The following is a 17627-nucleotide window of genomic DNA, read 5'->3' as shown; positions in this document are numbered from 1 at the left end:
TTATGATTGACAGCGACGCATAATTTCACTCTTTAAATGTGGTTTAAAGTCCTCCCAAACCCAGTAATTTTGGGTTGTCTTGAAATCGCATTTAAAGTACAAGAAGATGATGAGGAGAAGGTGATGGTTAATCAAGCTGAAAAATGTTTTTTGATGCAATCTGGCCATATGACACATTGTTTTTATGTATAATTTTATTTTTATCTACATACCTTTATGTATTTTTTAATGCTGAATTAAATTGAGATATATTATATATGTATTAGACTGGGCCAAAAAAATAAAATATTTTTTTTTTTTGAAAGTTACTTCGAAAATCTTGTTCAGGATGATGAAAAAAAAATTTGGTGAAAATTTGAGCCGTTAAAAAAAATTTTAAGAGGTCTATCATCGGTGTTTTTTATTTTTATACATGATATGATGTTTTACAACAGAACTGCTAGACGATCAAAGTAAAAAAAATTTCTGTTAATTTTTTCTTATATAAATTTAAATTTCCTACAAAAAAGATCTAATTGAAAATTTTCGTCAGACGAGCCGTATTCGAGTAATTAAGCTTTTTAAATCGAAGTGTTTTTTCAATTTGCCTGTTTCACTTTGGAATTTTGTGATGAGCAAATAAGTGAATAGAAAAATAAAACCTCGAAAGATTCTTAGGAAATTTAATTCTCTACAAAAAAGGTCTCATAGTAATTTTCCCTAAATTGAGTTTTGAAGAAGTTATTCACGATTTAAATCGAGAAAAAAATTAAAAAATCAATTTTCAATTTCAAAATTTTCTAATTCACTGAAAATTCAATATTTTCAAATTAGCAAGATGTTTTCTTGTAGGGAATTAAACGTTCTATAAAAAGTTCCTTGGCAGCAAATTAATTGCTTTAACCGCTAAGAAGATATTCGTATCAAAACCAATGCCCACTGATTTCAATAGTTTTCTTATGACAAGTATGCATTTGCGATTTGAATACGATTATCTTCTAAACAGTTATTTTTTAATGCTGAATTAAATTGAGATATATTATATCACAACAAAAACATTACTGTTAAAAAAGGAGCCAAGTTCTCCTATGTTGAAATTATGCTGGCACAAAAAGTACTGAGATGTAAAAGTGTACCAAGTTCTAAAGTTTGGGTTCAAATTCGTATCAATAAAATTTTGATTGTTCTCTTGACAATTTTTCTTTTAATTACCGATTTTTAAAGTTATTTCAAAAATTGCCAAGTAAACAATCAAAATTTTATTGATACGAATTTGAACCAAAACTTTAGAACTTGGTACACTTTTACATCTCAGTACTTTTTGTGCCAGCATAATTTAAACATGGGAGAACTTGGCTCCTTTTTTAACAGTAATGTTTTTGTTGTGATTTCACTACTTTTTGCAAGGTATGGCTGTAGAATTGAAAATCTCTGTTTGATGAAAATTCAGTGAAAATGGGCGGTTGCCACGCCCCCTGGCTGAAATTCTCAAATTTTAAATTTTTTCCTTTGTATAAACTACCAGCTCTACCATTCTACCAAATTTCAAGATTCTACGACAATCAGAAGTGCTCTATTTTATTTAATGAAAATTCAGCGGAAATGGGCGGATGCCACGCCCCCTGAATTGAAAATCTCAAATTTTCGATTTTTCCCTTTGTATACATCACAAGCCCTATCACCGTGTAAAATTTCAAGTTTCTACGTTAACGGGAAGTTCTCCATAATTTTGATGATCTGTCAGTGAGTGAGTGAGTCAGTCAGTCAGTCAGTCAGTTACGGTTTTTGCGATTTTTGAAGCCCTATATCTCAGAAACTACTCATCGTAAAAGGCTGAAATTTTGTGAGGAGTTTGGTTTTGACAAGCTCAATAAATGTAGCGAGTTTGAAATTTCTAGCATCTTTGGTGTGGAAGTTAGAGGGGGGTCGAAAATGGCCTGAGTTGTTTCCTGTAAATAAGGGTGTAGTGCCAAAGTTGCTAGAGAACTTGGCTGGGCACTACCGTGCCCCTTGATATGTAATGTATGTACATTAGGGTGCTTGTTTTTTAAGATTTAGCACTCGCCATTTGAATTTCATCCCATACAAAATACACTTAATTTTTAGTGGAATCTTTTTTTTTAATTTATATAGCTTCGCTTAATTTTATGGTACCTCAATGAATCAAAACGAAACGTTCTATAAAAGCGTCATAGGTGACTTTACTGTAACTTCCACCAGTGAGACTGAACAGGTTATGAAATACCAATTTTTCATGACTGTTTTTCGTTTTTTCGGTTTTATTTCGGTGTTATTTCAGAAATGGGTAATTCTACAACAAAATTTTATATGACAAAGTTGTAGAGCATTCAATTTCCTTTAAAACAATTCTCAAAATTGAATCTTTTTTATTGATATTTCTCGTGATAATAAGCTTAGATTCTTTCATATCTAGCAATTGACAAAAATCGATGGTCGCCTTAAAAAAACACCCTAAAGCCTAGTACATACTTGGTGAAGCAAGTCGTGAAGTACCCTATGTCTGTAGGAACTTCTAAGGACGTGGAAAAGATAAAAACCATTAAACACCTGCTCTGGGATTATCCAAAGATCCTAAAAAACCAACTCTGTTACTTTGAAAACAGGTTTGTTAAACAAGTGGACAATCTAGCGCAGGTCATATTGGCAAACAAAATTCATAGAAGGCATCTTATATTATAAACAAGAAGGTAAGGTTATAGCTTTTTGGCGTGATTACGTCTTATAAATTGATGAACCATGGCAGCCACCACAAAAAAGTGACGCCATTTTCTAACGTTACACTCTCGCGGCATAAAGTTTGCGGCAAAAATTTCAATTCAAAATAAACTATTAGAGATACAAAAATCTTCTATAGCTTATTTGAAAGATAATAACCTAAAGCTTAATCCAAATGAAGGATTTTTAAAAATTCCGTCATTTAATAGGGTAAACAGGGGTAAAACGGAAAGATGAAATTTGGGCTGAAATCTAAACGCAAAGTTGTAAAGAAATAATTTTTTTTTGCTTTAGATAGATGAGACTAATTTAAGAATAACTGTATTTAAAAAAAAATTCTAAAAAATTCTGAAACTAAGCTATAACGTTTTGTTTGAACGTTGTACACGTGTTGGGGCTATGACAAAATGATGATTTTGGGTGGGGAAAATTTTTTTTGAAATTCTAAAGGTACCAGGTTAAATATGAGGGGAAAAAATTAAGCGTCTCATACGGATTTTTTTCCAACACTCTGCATTTCAAAATATGAATTTTTGAAAAACACCTTGTTTTTTAAGGGTATTTTTGGGTAGTTTTTGATTTTTAGCTTTTTTTTGGAGCGTTCAAAAAATCTCAAACTTATAGGACATGTAGGTTTTGGCCTTATGCATGTTGATATCGTTTAGTGAATTTTTAACTGAGTAACGGAAGAAAAAAGTTTTTAAAAAACACGTTTTTTGACTGTTTTTGACTGATTTGCATCGTTTTTTATTTTTATCTTTTTTTCTTGAATAGATACGGGAATAAAGTATATGGAGTAATGATAGATCATGACCACAACTAAAAGTGTGCGAAGTTTCAATCATTTTCGTAAACAAAATTTTGAGATAACGGTAAAATAAAATTTTAGAATTCAACAGGTTATAACTTTTGACCAAGAGCAGATAGAAATTTTATGGGTTGGGGTCGAAATTCTGTATGTTGCAAAATTCTGTATTCAAAATACTGTATGCCAAAATACTGTATGTCAAAATTCTGTATGTGCAAAATGCTGTAGGAACAAAATTCTGAAAGTCAAAATTCTGTATAGCAAAATTCTGGTTGGTCAAAATACTGTATTTCAAAATTCTGTACATCAAAATTCTGTAAATCAAAATTCTGTAAAAATGCTGTAAAAAAATATAAAATGCTGTAAATAAGTGCGCGCGCACTTTTTTATATTATCAAAATGATATTTTTTTACAGCATTTTTACAGAATTTTGATATACAATTTTACAAAACAGAATTTTGCATGTCAGTATTTTGTTCATACAGTATTTTGACGTACAGAATTTTGTATTTACAGTATAATGACGTACAGAATTATGGTATTACAGTATTTTGACCCCAAAGAATTTTGTCGTACAGAATTTTGACAAGCAGAATTATGACCCGCTCCCAAATTTTATTAAACTTTTACAAGATTCTGATACAATTACGTTTCATTGGGTATATCACACATAACGATAGACTAACTACAAGCTACACAATGTTAAATCAAGAAACTTGCGAAAAACCTCAAAATACCAGTGAAGATCTGTTGCCCTCCTAACAGTCACCAGTGTGGTTGTCATTCAGAAATTCAACATGGTTGACTTTAAAAAATTCTAACTTCTCTTGTAGGCATTGAAATGAGAATGATACGTCATATGAAAGGTGAAATAATAAGCTTTCATATGGTATATATTTTTTATAGGTTGTCAAACAAAGAAATTGATTCCATAGCCTGAGAACATAAAAATAAATGTTTTTTTTTTTTGCTTTTTTTAATGAAATTTGATCGAAAAATTCTAGCTCTTTTTGTAGATGTCTCATATATCTGATCGATATATATATTATGAGCTAAGACAATAAGCTTTCAGATGGTATAAAATTTTGCATAGGTTGTTAGGGAAAAAAATGGAACTAATGACGTGAGAAGATAAAAATTCATGTTTTTTTTTTTGCTTTTTTTAATGAAAATGATTGTTTTTTTAGCTTTTTCATGTAAATTATGATTGTTTGAAATAAGTAAACGCTTCAATTGACTCATTTTAAACAAAAGCACACAACCTGTTTTCTGACGACGCGTCGTTATCACGTAATATCATCGTCCGTAAACCAGCTTTACAGACAACCTCTTTTTGTAGATGAACTTATTTCGTTTGAATTTGAACATTTTTACTTTATTTCATACATCTTGCACCATTTTACTCACTCTATCATAGACAACAACAAAGTTGCTTTCCTCAAAATTTAAAGTCTTTTTCTGCTTCTATCAGTTGTTTAAGCTGAAGATTATCAGAAAAGAGCTTATTTAATATATAAAAAAGATAATATTTAACAAGGTTCCCAGGTAATTTTTTCAACTCTCCAATATTCCCTTTATGAATTAAGGAAAAAAAATCCTTTTCCATTAATTTAAAATCCAGTCATATTTAATTAAATTTGTAAAAACAAAATTAAAATTAAAACTCCAACAAAGCCAAATACACACAAACACATACATTTCACTGAATAAATAATTTCCCACGCATCAGTAATTCATCGTTCATTTCCCATCTGACAATCAAAAAACTACTTGACGTCTGAGTTCTGACAGTCATCATTGCGAGCAATTCAATCGATACGTCATCTTGGTGTACATTCATCCTCAATCCACACAATTCCAACATCAAACATAAACGATAAACTGTCCCGACTCTCAACCCAACTCCCATCAACTCTCTCGCGCCGACATCACGCCAAAGCCAAAGCAAAACGAAACAAGCAAACGGCATCATCATCATCATCATCATCATCATCATCATCATCATCGGCAAGAAAGTTGCTTATTTTGTAGGCCAACTTTCAACTTTTCGAAAACCTCATAAAGTTTTCAATTTCAAACTTATACACAGCAGCAGAACACAGAAAAGAGTGTGCACACTGAAAACACTGCTGCACATTCGTCACGAGTGTATTTATTTTCGGTTCGGTTTTGGTTCTGTTTCGGTATGGTTTGGTTTGGTTCTTAAAGTCAATAGTCTCTCTGAGCGGCTACAGGGCAAAGGGCCCTGGCAAGGGGTTAGTTTAAAGATTAATGAAAACTGAAAAACTCAAAAACCGAATACGAACGAATATACGGATTCTATTGGGATTCGGATTGAGGAGATTCGACTTCACTATAGAATGCCAAGTAGGCCGCGAAAATGTAGCGTTGACACACTTATCCAGCCAACGGCAGCAGTATACCCAGTTTATACCCAGTTTGTATTTATTGCCATAAAAAAGGGGTGGTAAAGGAGGCTGTTGCAAAATGCAACTGAGACTGTGAAGAACTTGCAAACTAAAAAAAAAAAAAGCAACAAAATGATATATTCTGCGAAATCCTTTGAGTCGCAATATATGACTAAAATCCTTACAAAAGGCTCTACTCTACACATGATTTGAATATAACAACATCGGGCTTTAAGGCTCATCATTGCTTTGTGATTGTTTGCCATTATGCCCATGGAACCGTTAGGCAATGAATTTATTGCATAGTAGCAGCATCAAAATGCATTTAAAAGCGGGCGGGCGTCACTTGGCTCCCACTTTTTTTTGTCTTTTTTTTATTGAATAGATGTAGGGGAGGTGGGGGTATCTTTTTATGAATTTTTTTGCAAAACAAATTTGATGTACAAACATTTTATTATTCAAAAAAAAGTCTCGTTGTATATAGGCTTGCACACACTAAATCCTTTTTTATTTTTATTTTTTTTTACAGGTACTACGAAACGATGAACAAACTACTCTGGTGGTTGATGGGGTCTCCCAAAGCCGTTCGTCCAGGGGCAAGGAATTTCAATTTGGCAAGTTTGCAACAAATTCGGATGTGTATGTTGGGGGAATGCCAAACTGGTAAGTTTACACTTCAACAAATTATTAGATCTGTTAACAGTTTTTTTTGTTTTTTTTGTGTTCTTTTATTAAAATGAAAAATAATACCCCTTTTCAATGTGGGGATTAAATGAATTACGGGGAATGTATTATATATGGTTTTGCGTAGCTTTTTGATAATAATATGAGAGAGAGAAAAGAGAGCTCTTTAGTAGGTATAACGTTGAGGATTTGGGTTTTAGGTTGATTTGTGGATTTTTACATTTCAATGAGTCCAGTTTGAACAGAAAAAAACTCATTGTAGATTTTTTTTTTGTGAAATACGAATCCTCTGATGCTGATGCAGTATATTTTCTTTCTTGTGTTTGATTATGATGACATTTTGCCAAATGCCAACTGGGGAATGCATTTTATAAGAGATTTAGGACATTGTCCATTTTCAAAATGGATGAAATGGGATTTTTTATTTCGAATTTATGTAGAAATCTTTGGGAGAGAGAAAGATTACGCAAGCACAAATGAAATTTAAATAAAAAGATTTAAAGTTCAATTTCAGAAAAACTTGAATGAATAGTAAAAGAATTTCTGTTGAAAAGGATTTAAAAGATTACATTTGATATTAAACGATTTTTTGAGATATGTTTTAATACTTGGAGTCAGGATGTTTTCATCAATGCACACAGCTACTGGCTGTTTCTATTTATTTAATTTTGTAAATCTTTCAATATAAAAAGAATTTGAAAGTGCTCCTAACAAATCAAGAAGCATTGCTGTTTTTAACTATTTCATGGGTACTTATCCCACTACAAGAATTGAACAACCTTTTCATTCACTTTTGAATAGTGACTCAATTTCATAGATAATCAAACTACCAGATCTCAGCCAAATTTGATGTCATTTTGAATATGAAAATCTGTGTCCTTTTATGACCAGCAACAAAGATTTTTGTATTGAAAAAAAAAAAATTATTAGTACTTTAAGGTAGGTACACTGCCGCTCATCTGAATAGGTTCACATTTTAGTTCATCTTACTTTTAGCCTGTCTTGGTATTTAATGCAATGGCACATCTTTTTTATATATGTAACGAGAGAACATCTTTATGCGCTTAGTTTAGGAGAAAAAAAATTGTCTTGGGGCCTACCGTTCTTCTCACACGGTAGCTAGACCAAATCTAGTCAAAAAATCAAGCATATTTTTTGGCTCATCTGAATAGGTTCAAAAGCAAAAAATGTTAATAAATGATGAGTTGCATGGGTCTGTTTGACTCAAAATTGTGTCTGTAAATAAATCTGATTGTGTATAACCTGTAAGGATGAAAACGGGTCGTGAAAAAATCTTTAGGCGCGGAAAAAATGGGGAAAATAAAAGAAGTCTTTGAATCAGCCCGAAACCAACGATGCATTTGGACAAAAACAAACGCAAGTTAAAATTTAGTAAGCAGTTATTTGCGCAATATCCAAGGGTATAGATACAACATTAAAAGTCGATGCAACTCAGTCACAACATGGGCCGATAGATGTGCAACGATCACAACAGCATGACTTCGGTCTAAAAACTAAGCTGAAAACCGGTATAAAATGCAGTTTAACGACAACAAAACGGGTTGTTAGAAGTGGTTAACATTTGAGAAGAACAAATCTTCGCAAAAATTACCACTTTATAAACCACGGAAAGAAACTCGCCGACAATAGTAAAAAAAAAACTGTGTTACAAATTGCAGATCGAAAATTTAGTAGAAGGAAATAGCTTTGCACTTAATGACACTGCCTTCACAGTTATCTAAACACATTAAAATAATGCTTCTCTCTACGAAGGTCATAAAAATAGGAATTTACCCCTCAGCGCCCACCAAATTAATTTTTTTTTTTGAAAAATCACCGGTTGCAAATTCGACTTTCACGACATATTTTTTTTTTTTTTTTATTGTAGGCGAGTTTCTTTTCGTGGTTTGTAAAGTGGTAATTTTTGCGAAGTATTGTTCTTCTTAAATGTTTCCCACTTCTGACAACCCGTTTTGCCGTCGTTAAACTGCATTTTATACCGGTTTTCGGCTTAATTTTTAGCGCAAAGTCATGCTGTTGTGATCATTGCACATCTATCGGGCCATGTTGTGACTACGTTGCATCGACTTTTAATGTTGTTTCTATACCCTTGGATATTGCGCAAATAACTGCTTACTAAATTTTAACTTGCGTTTGTTTTTGTCCAAATGCATCGTTGGTTTCGGGCTGATTCAAAGACTTCTTTTATTTTCCCCATTTTTTCCGCGCCTAAAGATTTTTTCACGACCCGTTTTCATCCTTACAGGTTATACACAATCAGATTTATTTACAGACACAATTTTGAGTCAAACAGACCCATGCAACTCATCATTTATTAACATTTTTTGCTTTTGAACCTATTCAGATGAGCCAAAAAATATGCTTGATTTTTTGACTAGATTTGGTCTAGCTACCGTGTGAGAAGAACGGTAGGCCCCAAGACAATTTTTTTTCTCCTAAACTAAGCGCATAAAGATGTTCTCTCGTTACATATATAAAAAAGATGTGCCATTGCATTAAATACCAAGACAGGCTAAAAGTAAGATGAACTAAAATGTGAACCTATTCAGATGAGCGGCAGTGTACCTACCTATGTATATATAGATATAAAGGCCTCTAGAGCACCTGCTCCGGAAAGCTCAACTAGCGTCAGCCATTGAGTTTTGTTTAGGGAAATTATAAGGTCTTTACTTCTTTTATTAGAGTGATGAAATATTTATTATATCATCTAACTACAATTGAAACTCAGCTTAGGTGAACAATTTTGAAAGGGAACGGGTCGTTATTCTGTATTCCAAAATTCTGTATACCTAACCAAAATTCTGTATCTGAATAAAAAAAAAATTCTGTATGTATTCCATTATTCTGCTTTTCTATTATACTGAGTTTCAAAATTCTGTAAATCCAAAATTCTGTTTTCAAAATTCTGCAAATCATTATTCTGCTTTTTGGAATTCTATTTTTAGATTACAAAATTTTGAATTAACAGAATTTTGAATTTACAGAAATTTTAAAATATAGAATTTTGTAATACAGAATTTGGGCATAGACAAAATTTCGACCCCAAACCGTCTAAAAGTTTGAGAAAATCATTGAAAATTTATTTTGTATGCTTAATTTTATAACAAATTGAAAAATTATAGTAATCAAACGGAAAAGGCATATTCTTGTTGGAATTACCCACCAGAAAAGGTTTCATAGGTAACTTTTTGAAAAAGATATCCGAGGTCAAAGATAAAATATATTATGAGAAATTTTTTAATTTTTCAAAATTTTATACTACATAGAGTATTCATTATTATCAAATTATCAAGATATATTCTTGTAGGGCTTAAACATTTAAAAAAAAAAGGTCTTACTATTAAATCGATTGCTTTAACCGTTTCGAAGATTTTTAACAGTTTTTAAGACCATTATTGTATTTTTTTTATTATTTGTTATTTTGCAATTAGTAGTCTTGATGAAAAAAAAATGAGAAAAATCTTTAATTTTTTAAAGGTTTGATTTAAGAAAGTCCTGGAACTCAAAATTTGTACCTCCATGATTTCCTTTATCAAATATTCTTGTGAAAGATAAAAATAAAAAACCGAAAATCGTAAAAATTTCATTTTCCACACTATTTTTGAGGTTGCATTAAAAAGAATTTGAGTTAAAGTTGTAGGCGTTTTAATTACACTGGTCTGCAAAATTTAACTTCTTTTTTCTCCTTCAAATATTTTTTTTTGATATTAAGAAAGATTAAACTTTCCTCAATCTAAATCTGGTTTCAGAAAAATTCTATCAGGTACCATTTTTGTAGAAATGATTTTTGAAAAATGTGGGTAGTTTCTAAAAAATCAACCTTTTAGATTTATTTGAACTCGTGCAAAATTAAAACTATTTGTAGCATTGAGCTCAAATTTGGAGGACTTATTTCTCGTAATATGGCCTATTGACACCAAATATGTCCTTTTACATTAGGTAATATTTTCTCATATTTTAAAATACTGATTTATAAAAAAAGCAGAAATATCGAAATCCTTTACTTTTTAGTAAATCCAACATGAACAAAAACACCTTAATTAAGGAAAATGTAAAATATCAACGCTCAATATGTGAAGAAAACCATAATAAAATACATTAAACACAATTTTTACGCGTTTTGTAATTTTATATACTATTTATCTATTTAGAAATATCTTATTTGTAATAAACCATTCGATAAACTGCCTTGTAAAGCTTCAGATTTGTTTCTCCTAGAAACAAAAGTATACTTTTCTTATAGTTTTTGATGTGCTGAGTCCGAAGTCAAAAAAATTCTATCACGTGAAGATTTTAAGATATTCGCATTAAAGTATCACAAAATCAAGTTTTTTCTTAGAAAATCTAAATAAAAACTACTATATCTCACAAACCAGAACTGACCGAAATTTTTTGAGTTCGGATTCAAAATCAGCACACTAAAGTCCATTAGAAAAGTATAATTTTGTTCTAGGGATTAAAAAAAAACTTACTTAAATTAAGATATCTCGGAGAAGAAAAGAGATATTGAGAAGATTGAAACTGAATTTGAAAGAAAAAAATAAGTTCTTTTATAAACCGTAACAATTTTAGTTGAAAAATATTACATTATGCCAAAATATTTCTTCGAAAACAGCAAAAAAATGGGTTTTTGAGATTTTCTAATATCTAAGAAACGTGACGTGCTAGATCAATTCTGACTTCGGATTCGGAATCAGCATACAAAAATCCTTTAGAAAAGTATAGTTTTTATTAAAGGAGGATTTCCTTGCAGACTAATGTTATCTACAACATTTGTATTTAATTTTTACGATAGTGAGTCTACTTTTGCAGGAAATCGTAAAAAGCACAATTTTTTACACCCATCACTTCTTACCCTTTCATGTATTTATATCCTTAATTTTCCCAACACCCTAATGCTACTAATTTTTTTTTTTTAATAGTGCTGAATAAGATTATGAATATTTGTTAGACTTCGAGCAGGTGAAGAAGTTAAAAACTTCTATTAGAAAATTGGTTCTAAATAAAGCCTTACAAGAAGTCTTATAGAATCTTAAACAGAGAAGTGTACTGTTTTTTGCTATCGAAAGTGTTGTATTTTTGTATTAGTTTAACTAGCATTTGACAAGAATATCGTGCTTTTGTGTTATATAGCTTTGTACATTGACTTATTTGATTTTCATAAAAGGACTTATTAATGTCTGTTTTTTGTATGATTTTTGTATTTTTTGTTCAAAAGTTATTGTATGCATTTGTTCACTCTTAATTTTTAATTTTCAGGTACAACTCAAAACTGGCTCTTCTTGCTCTACCAAGTGTGATCTTTGAGCCAAGATTTCGGGGTTCCATTCGTAATTTGGTGTATGCCGATCAACCAGGAGTAGTCACCAGGCGACAAGAAATGAAACAAGCCCGAGATATTAAGGTAATTTTTATATAAATTTTTTTATTTCTCCAATACCATAAAAATAGAGTAGGTTAACTGATTTTCCAAAAAGAAAAACAAAAAGAAAATAAAAACTGTACCCCCTCAATCTAAAACCTTTTTTTTGATAGATAAACTAATCCAGGGTCTCATATTTCCCAATACAAAAAACAAACAACATGCAATTCATTTTTTTTTTTTTGTATTTCTGGAATAAAATTATCAAATTTTCCATCATAAATCAAATCAAAGGTCACTGTGCTGACTGCTGGGCTATATAAAAGATAACCAAAAAGAAGCCACAACACAAAATGTAATAAATGATGATGACCTAAAACTAGAGCAAAGTCTCATGCAACTTGCTTTTGCTACCCATCGCCATCAGACACATAGAGAAATAAAATACATACATATATAAATATTATAGAGGGTGGTTTGAGACACGATTGAGAGAGAAGAGAGGGTATTTAACCCTTTTTGGGTCAGTTTCAGCTTAACCAGGAAATGGAACATGATGCGAAAATCAATAGATGCGTTCACCCGCAATCTTATTAACCCCTTTGACTATAATATGTAGTTATATCTTAGTGTTGCACTTGCCAATTGCTTTTGTGTGCTAACCCTTAAGTTTGTATACACTGCGGTCCATTTGATTAGATAAATTTTGATACATATTTTGGACGTGATAACGTCTTATAAATGAACCATGGCAGCATCCACAAAAAAGTGACGCCATTTTCTCCCGTTCCATTTGAAATTTTAAGCGGTGCCGCATAAATTTCAATTCAAAATTAAAAATAAACGCCACCAAAGAGTGTGGGAAGTACCGTATTCTCAGTTTGAAATTTCGACATGGTTGGCTTTAAAAAATTCTTACATTTTTTTGTAGGCATCGTAGAAATATGATTGAAGCATCATATAAAAGGTGATATAATAAGCTTTCAGATGATATACAATTTATTATAGGTTGTCATATAAAAAAATAGATTTAATAGTGTAAGAAGATGAAAAAGATTGATTTTTTTGCTTTTTTTTGATGAATTGATTGGATTAAACAGACATGGTTGATATGAATATTTTGAGCTGAAACAATAGGCTTTTTTTACAAGAAAGTTGACAAATAAATAATTTTTAGATAATTTTCTTTTAACAAAAGCACTCAACCTGTTTTCTTATCACGTTTTCACGTAAAATTATCGTCCGTAAACCGATTTTACTTTTTTTGAAGAAAGAATTCAAAGGACATTATTGTCGAGGTATAATAATAATTTTGTGTAAATAGAAGGGTCGTTCTAATCAGTTGCGTCGGAGTGTATAAATTATACCCCCGATAGGACTTTCACACCAGCAGATAATACTTGTACCTACTGATGCCGTCGTGTAATTAACAGCCCAAGAGGAGTTTTGTCAATTAAGTAGATAAAATTATGCAAAACCATCAGATACTCTATCTATACCCACCTATACCCTTTGGCTTCGTAGATACCCTTTATAGATAAATACCCTCCCCTTGCCTCATTTCGATGTGCTAAACTGGGTTGAGTTTAGTAGGTGCAGGTTTTAATTTTGTTGTTTGTATAGTTCGTCTTCTATCTAATTGCCAATTAGCGAAAATTCTTCAATTGAAAAAAAAAAAAAAATCATCGTAAATCGATTTTCGATTATTTTTATATATATGCACTGCATGTTCATTGGTGAATAAATAATTTGCGGATGAGAAAAAAAAAATAAAAATAAAACTCCACTTCAGCTTAAGCAGTTGCGAGTAAAAGATGAGGCATAGAAGTTTTTTTTTATTTTCGATTTCACTTTATTTTTCTTCAATCCAATCGGCATCATGTCATGTGCATCGCTCTTATTTTTTTTTTTTTTTCATTTCAATCAATCGATATAGTTCAAGGAAATTCCTTTATTTCTCTCAGGAAGGCTGCAAAATTTATTTTCCGATGCAGGATCATGACGTGTTGTGTTGTGTGGATAGTAAAACGTGTGAGTTAGTGTAAATTGATGTGTGTGCAGCGGCGGCAAGAGAAAATGCAGAGAAAAGTTCGAAAGTCAAATGAATTTTCTTTTTTCTTTTTTTTTTTTTCTTTTTCTTTTATAGTTTTTTATATTTTTTTTTTAAATTTTTTTGTGAAACATGCCGCGAGTCAATACTTTGACTTATTACTCAGGAATCAGTCATGTGAAATCTTTTTGAAACAAATGCTTTCATCGGTTTTCATTATATGAGTGTTGAAAGTAGAAGAGTTTTTTTGTTTTTGTTCTTTTTTTAATCGGTATAATCAATGGAAATCATATTAATGCAAACCAGGTATAATAGGGAGGGATCAGAAGAACTTTTAGTAAAGTCTTGCTTTGTTGTAAAATTTATCAAAGGTTCTTCAGTATTTACAGATAAGGATGTGAAAGTTGTTTATGATAAAGAATCTATTTAGCGAACAACTTAATCAATTAAATGGTATTGTGATTTGAGTAAATGTGAAGTGCTGCAGTTATTAGGTATTGCTCAAATGAATTATTGAAACTTTCTATGGTTGCACAATTTGTCATACACCAGTAATTTTCGAAACTCAAACAAATAAATACCTATTTGAGTTGATGTTGCTCATTTAGATGATTTTAATGTTGCGGAATCGAAAGTGCTTAGTAATAAAGGAGGCAAAATCTGAACCTACTTTCTACCAAAGTGATTTTCAAGAAGCTTTTGATTTTAAATGATTTCAAATAACACTGGTCGGCAAAAAATAAAAAAAAAGGCGGGAGCAAGAACTTTGTAAGTTGATTTTAATTAACTTTAGTGTGCTGAATTTAAAACTGTTTACAGATTTATTCTATCACGTCTAGTTTTTGAGCTACACTCATCACTATTTTCGCTATAAACTCCCAAAAACTAATTTTCAGTTTAGTTCTTTTTGATGTTTAGTCAAAAATATGTATATTTTCCCGTAATATGTTGCTTTTTTTAAGTCAAAAACAGAAGACGCAAACTGGAATTTGGTTCAAAAACCATTCATTACTTTGGAAAAAACAAGCAAGATTTGGAGATATTTATCATAAATTTCTTTTTTCAATATCTTCGAGAAAAAAAAATAATTTTGAAAAAAAAAATAAGTAACTTAAGGACGTTTTAATATGGCGTTTCGAGATTGCATAAGTAGTTTTGGAAAAAAAATAACTTAACGGTAATGTAATTTGACGTCAAATGTACTAAAAAAAAACGCGTTTTTGACCTGTTAATATTCAAGTATTTCGAAAACGTGAAGTGCTAGTGAAATTTTGACTTCGGATTCGGACTCAGCACACAAAAATCCTTTAGAAAAGTAAAGTTTGCTTCCTGCTCTATTTTCGTTGCCGTGTAATTTTACAACTTCAAGTAAATCATGCCTATTTTGTTTTTCAACTTTTAATAGAAAATAAATAATTAAAATTCGATGTATGAAAACTTTACCAACCAAATTTTTTAAACATAGAAAGCGATGCCAGATATTATTAACTGAAATACAATTTTTCTATTATATTTTAAAATACCTACCAAATTTTGGCAATCTTTAAACTCGAAAGAAGATTTTTAAAAAAATCTAAAATTTTATTATTATTATTCATGAAATTAAATTGCATACGGACAGTTCCATGGTAACTCTTGTTACATTCAAAAAAGTTTCCTTTACATAAATAGAAAAATGTTATTATAATGACATCATCACCTCACTCGTCATTAAGGTTTTAAGAATTAATATAAAAAAAATTTCTTTTCAAGCATATACAGTTCTTATGAAAAAATTCTGAACCCATTCTACGCGCTTTCTTTTATTATTTATGTATTTTCTAAAAGTCTTAGTTCAAATTTAAGGAAATTATTGACGGATTATTGGATTATATACCCTCACTAATAGCGTAAAAATAAAACTAAATACAAAAATATCAAATTTTGATTTTAGGCTTACGAGTATCAAGAAAACAAAGCTTATTTAACTAAACAAAACCAAACAAATTTGACATTACCATTAACCCTCTGTCGGCACACGGGTGCGAATTTGGCAGGACAAAAATAAAAAAATTACGATTTTTCAAAAAAGTGGTCACAAAAAAGTCTCTTTATAAGGGTGAAAATATTTTTTTTTCGGAATTGTGAATACAATATTCGAATTCCTCGGAATATTCTACATCAATTTCATACTTGATTCTCTATAAAATATTGTGACCGAAAAAATTTCTAGAGACATGAAAAAGTATAAACCAAATTCGCACCCGTGTGCCTATCACGTCACAAAAAAGATGTGCGCCTACAGAGGGTTAAAGATTAAACATTTAATAAAAACATTGTTTGGATGTGTTGGATGATGTACCAACTTCCAATAGATATTATTTTTTTAAAGCGTGAAGATGGATTTCCAAAAATATCTCTTATCTAAAGACTGGTCAGGTCACTGTTGCGTATACGTAACTTTTTTTATGTAGGAAACATAAACATGTTCATATTAAAAAAATTATGTTGCTGTAACTGTTAGGTGCTTTATTTAGCGTTAAGCAGTTCTTGAGATATTTCTAACAATGTCTGCATGGAACTCGTATTTTGATTCCCTGTTTATAACACGGTGCGACACTGAAAATACACCCGACGAATTACATAGTGTAGGCTGTTCGTATGGTCGAATAATGCATAAAAATATTTTTGTTATATTTTTGGAACCCTCCATTTTGTTTTTATATACAAAAAACCATTTTTACAGACCTAACGATGTAATTCATCAATATCTCAGTCATTTTTCTAACAACTCTCAATATGTATGTTATATGTTTTTGGAAAGAAGATTTCCAGACCTTTTGAATGATGTATATAAAACTATTGTTTACACATGGGGTTTTTATCCCATAAATCTTGAAAAAGTGATTTTTTTCTCAATTTTTTCAACTTTACCTATTTTTTTTTTTGCAAAATAAAACAAACAACAAAATAAAGTAAGGTGATATTCTGAAAGAATATACATTTAGGCACAAATTGGCGTATTTTTTTTATTGAATTGGACCAAAACTGCGGAATCTATGCTACTTTTTCGTAAATAGAAAATGTGGCTTTCATTATGTAAATTGCAAGGTGCACAATAGGGTGTTCGTTACTTTAAAATAATTAGAATTTCTATGCTCCTAGGATCTTATATGGTTGAAAATAAACTAAAAAAAATATTCCCAAAGTTTCAAGTCTCTTACTTAATTCTAACCCGTGTCGCCAAGCGGTTGAAGTTTCTTATGGGAATAACATGGGATTTCTTGGACCTTGTTCGTTCAATTTTAAATTCCAGCCAAACCATTCGTTCATAAAATTTAAAACTTTACAGATTCAAATTTAATAAGTGTAGCTATCATGTGAAAATTTTTCAGATTTTTAATTGTTATAATTTTAGAGATTTAGCTTGTTAAAAAAAATCATTTTTTTTCAGACTTTTTCAAAAATCGCTTTTTACACGTGTAATGCCAAAAAATTAAAAAAACATATATTTTTATTCACAAATAAGCGTAGTATGTATATTTAAAATTTATATTTAATTCAAAGTTATATAATTAACTAGTTTTTTATTTATTTAC

At 30.6% G+C, this 17627-nt stretch overlaps 1 protein-coding gene across 10 annotated transcripts in view; it reads left to right on the top strand.

Moving 5' to 3' along the window:
• Positions 1-17627, top strand: part of LOC129916399 (neurexin-1) — a 124828-nt gene that overhangs the window by 38028 nt on the left and 69173 nt on the right. For all 10 annotated transcript variants that reach the window (XM_055996306.1, XM_055996307.1, XM_055996311.1 and 7 more), the window contains 2 exons: positions 6462-6595; positions 11897-12041. In XM_055996306.1, coding sequence (XP_055852281.1) covers positions 6462-6595; positions 11897-12041 — 279 coding nt within the window. The remainder of the gene's footprint in view (positions 1-6461; positions 6596-11896; positions 12042-17627) is intronic.

The sequence above is a fragment of the Episyrphus balteatus genome, chromosome 3, assembly GCF_945859705.1.
Source record: "Episyrphus balteatus chromosome 3, idEpiBalt1.1, whole genome shotgun sequence".
In the NCBI taxonomy this organism is placed as follows: domain Eukaryota; kingdom Metazoa; phylum Arthropoda; class Insecta; order Diptera; family Syrphidae; genus Episyrphus; species Episyrphus balteatus.
This window is presented reverse-complemented; position numbering and strand designations above follow the sequence as displayed.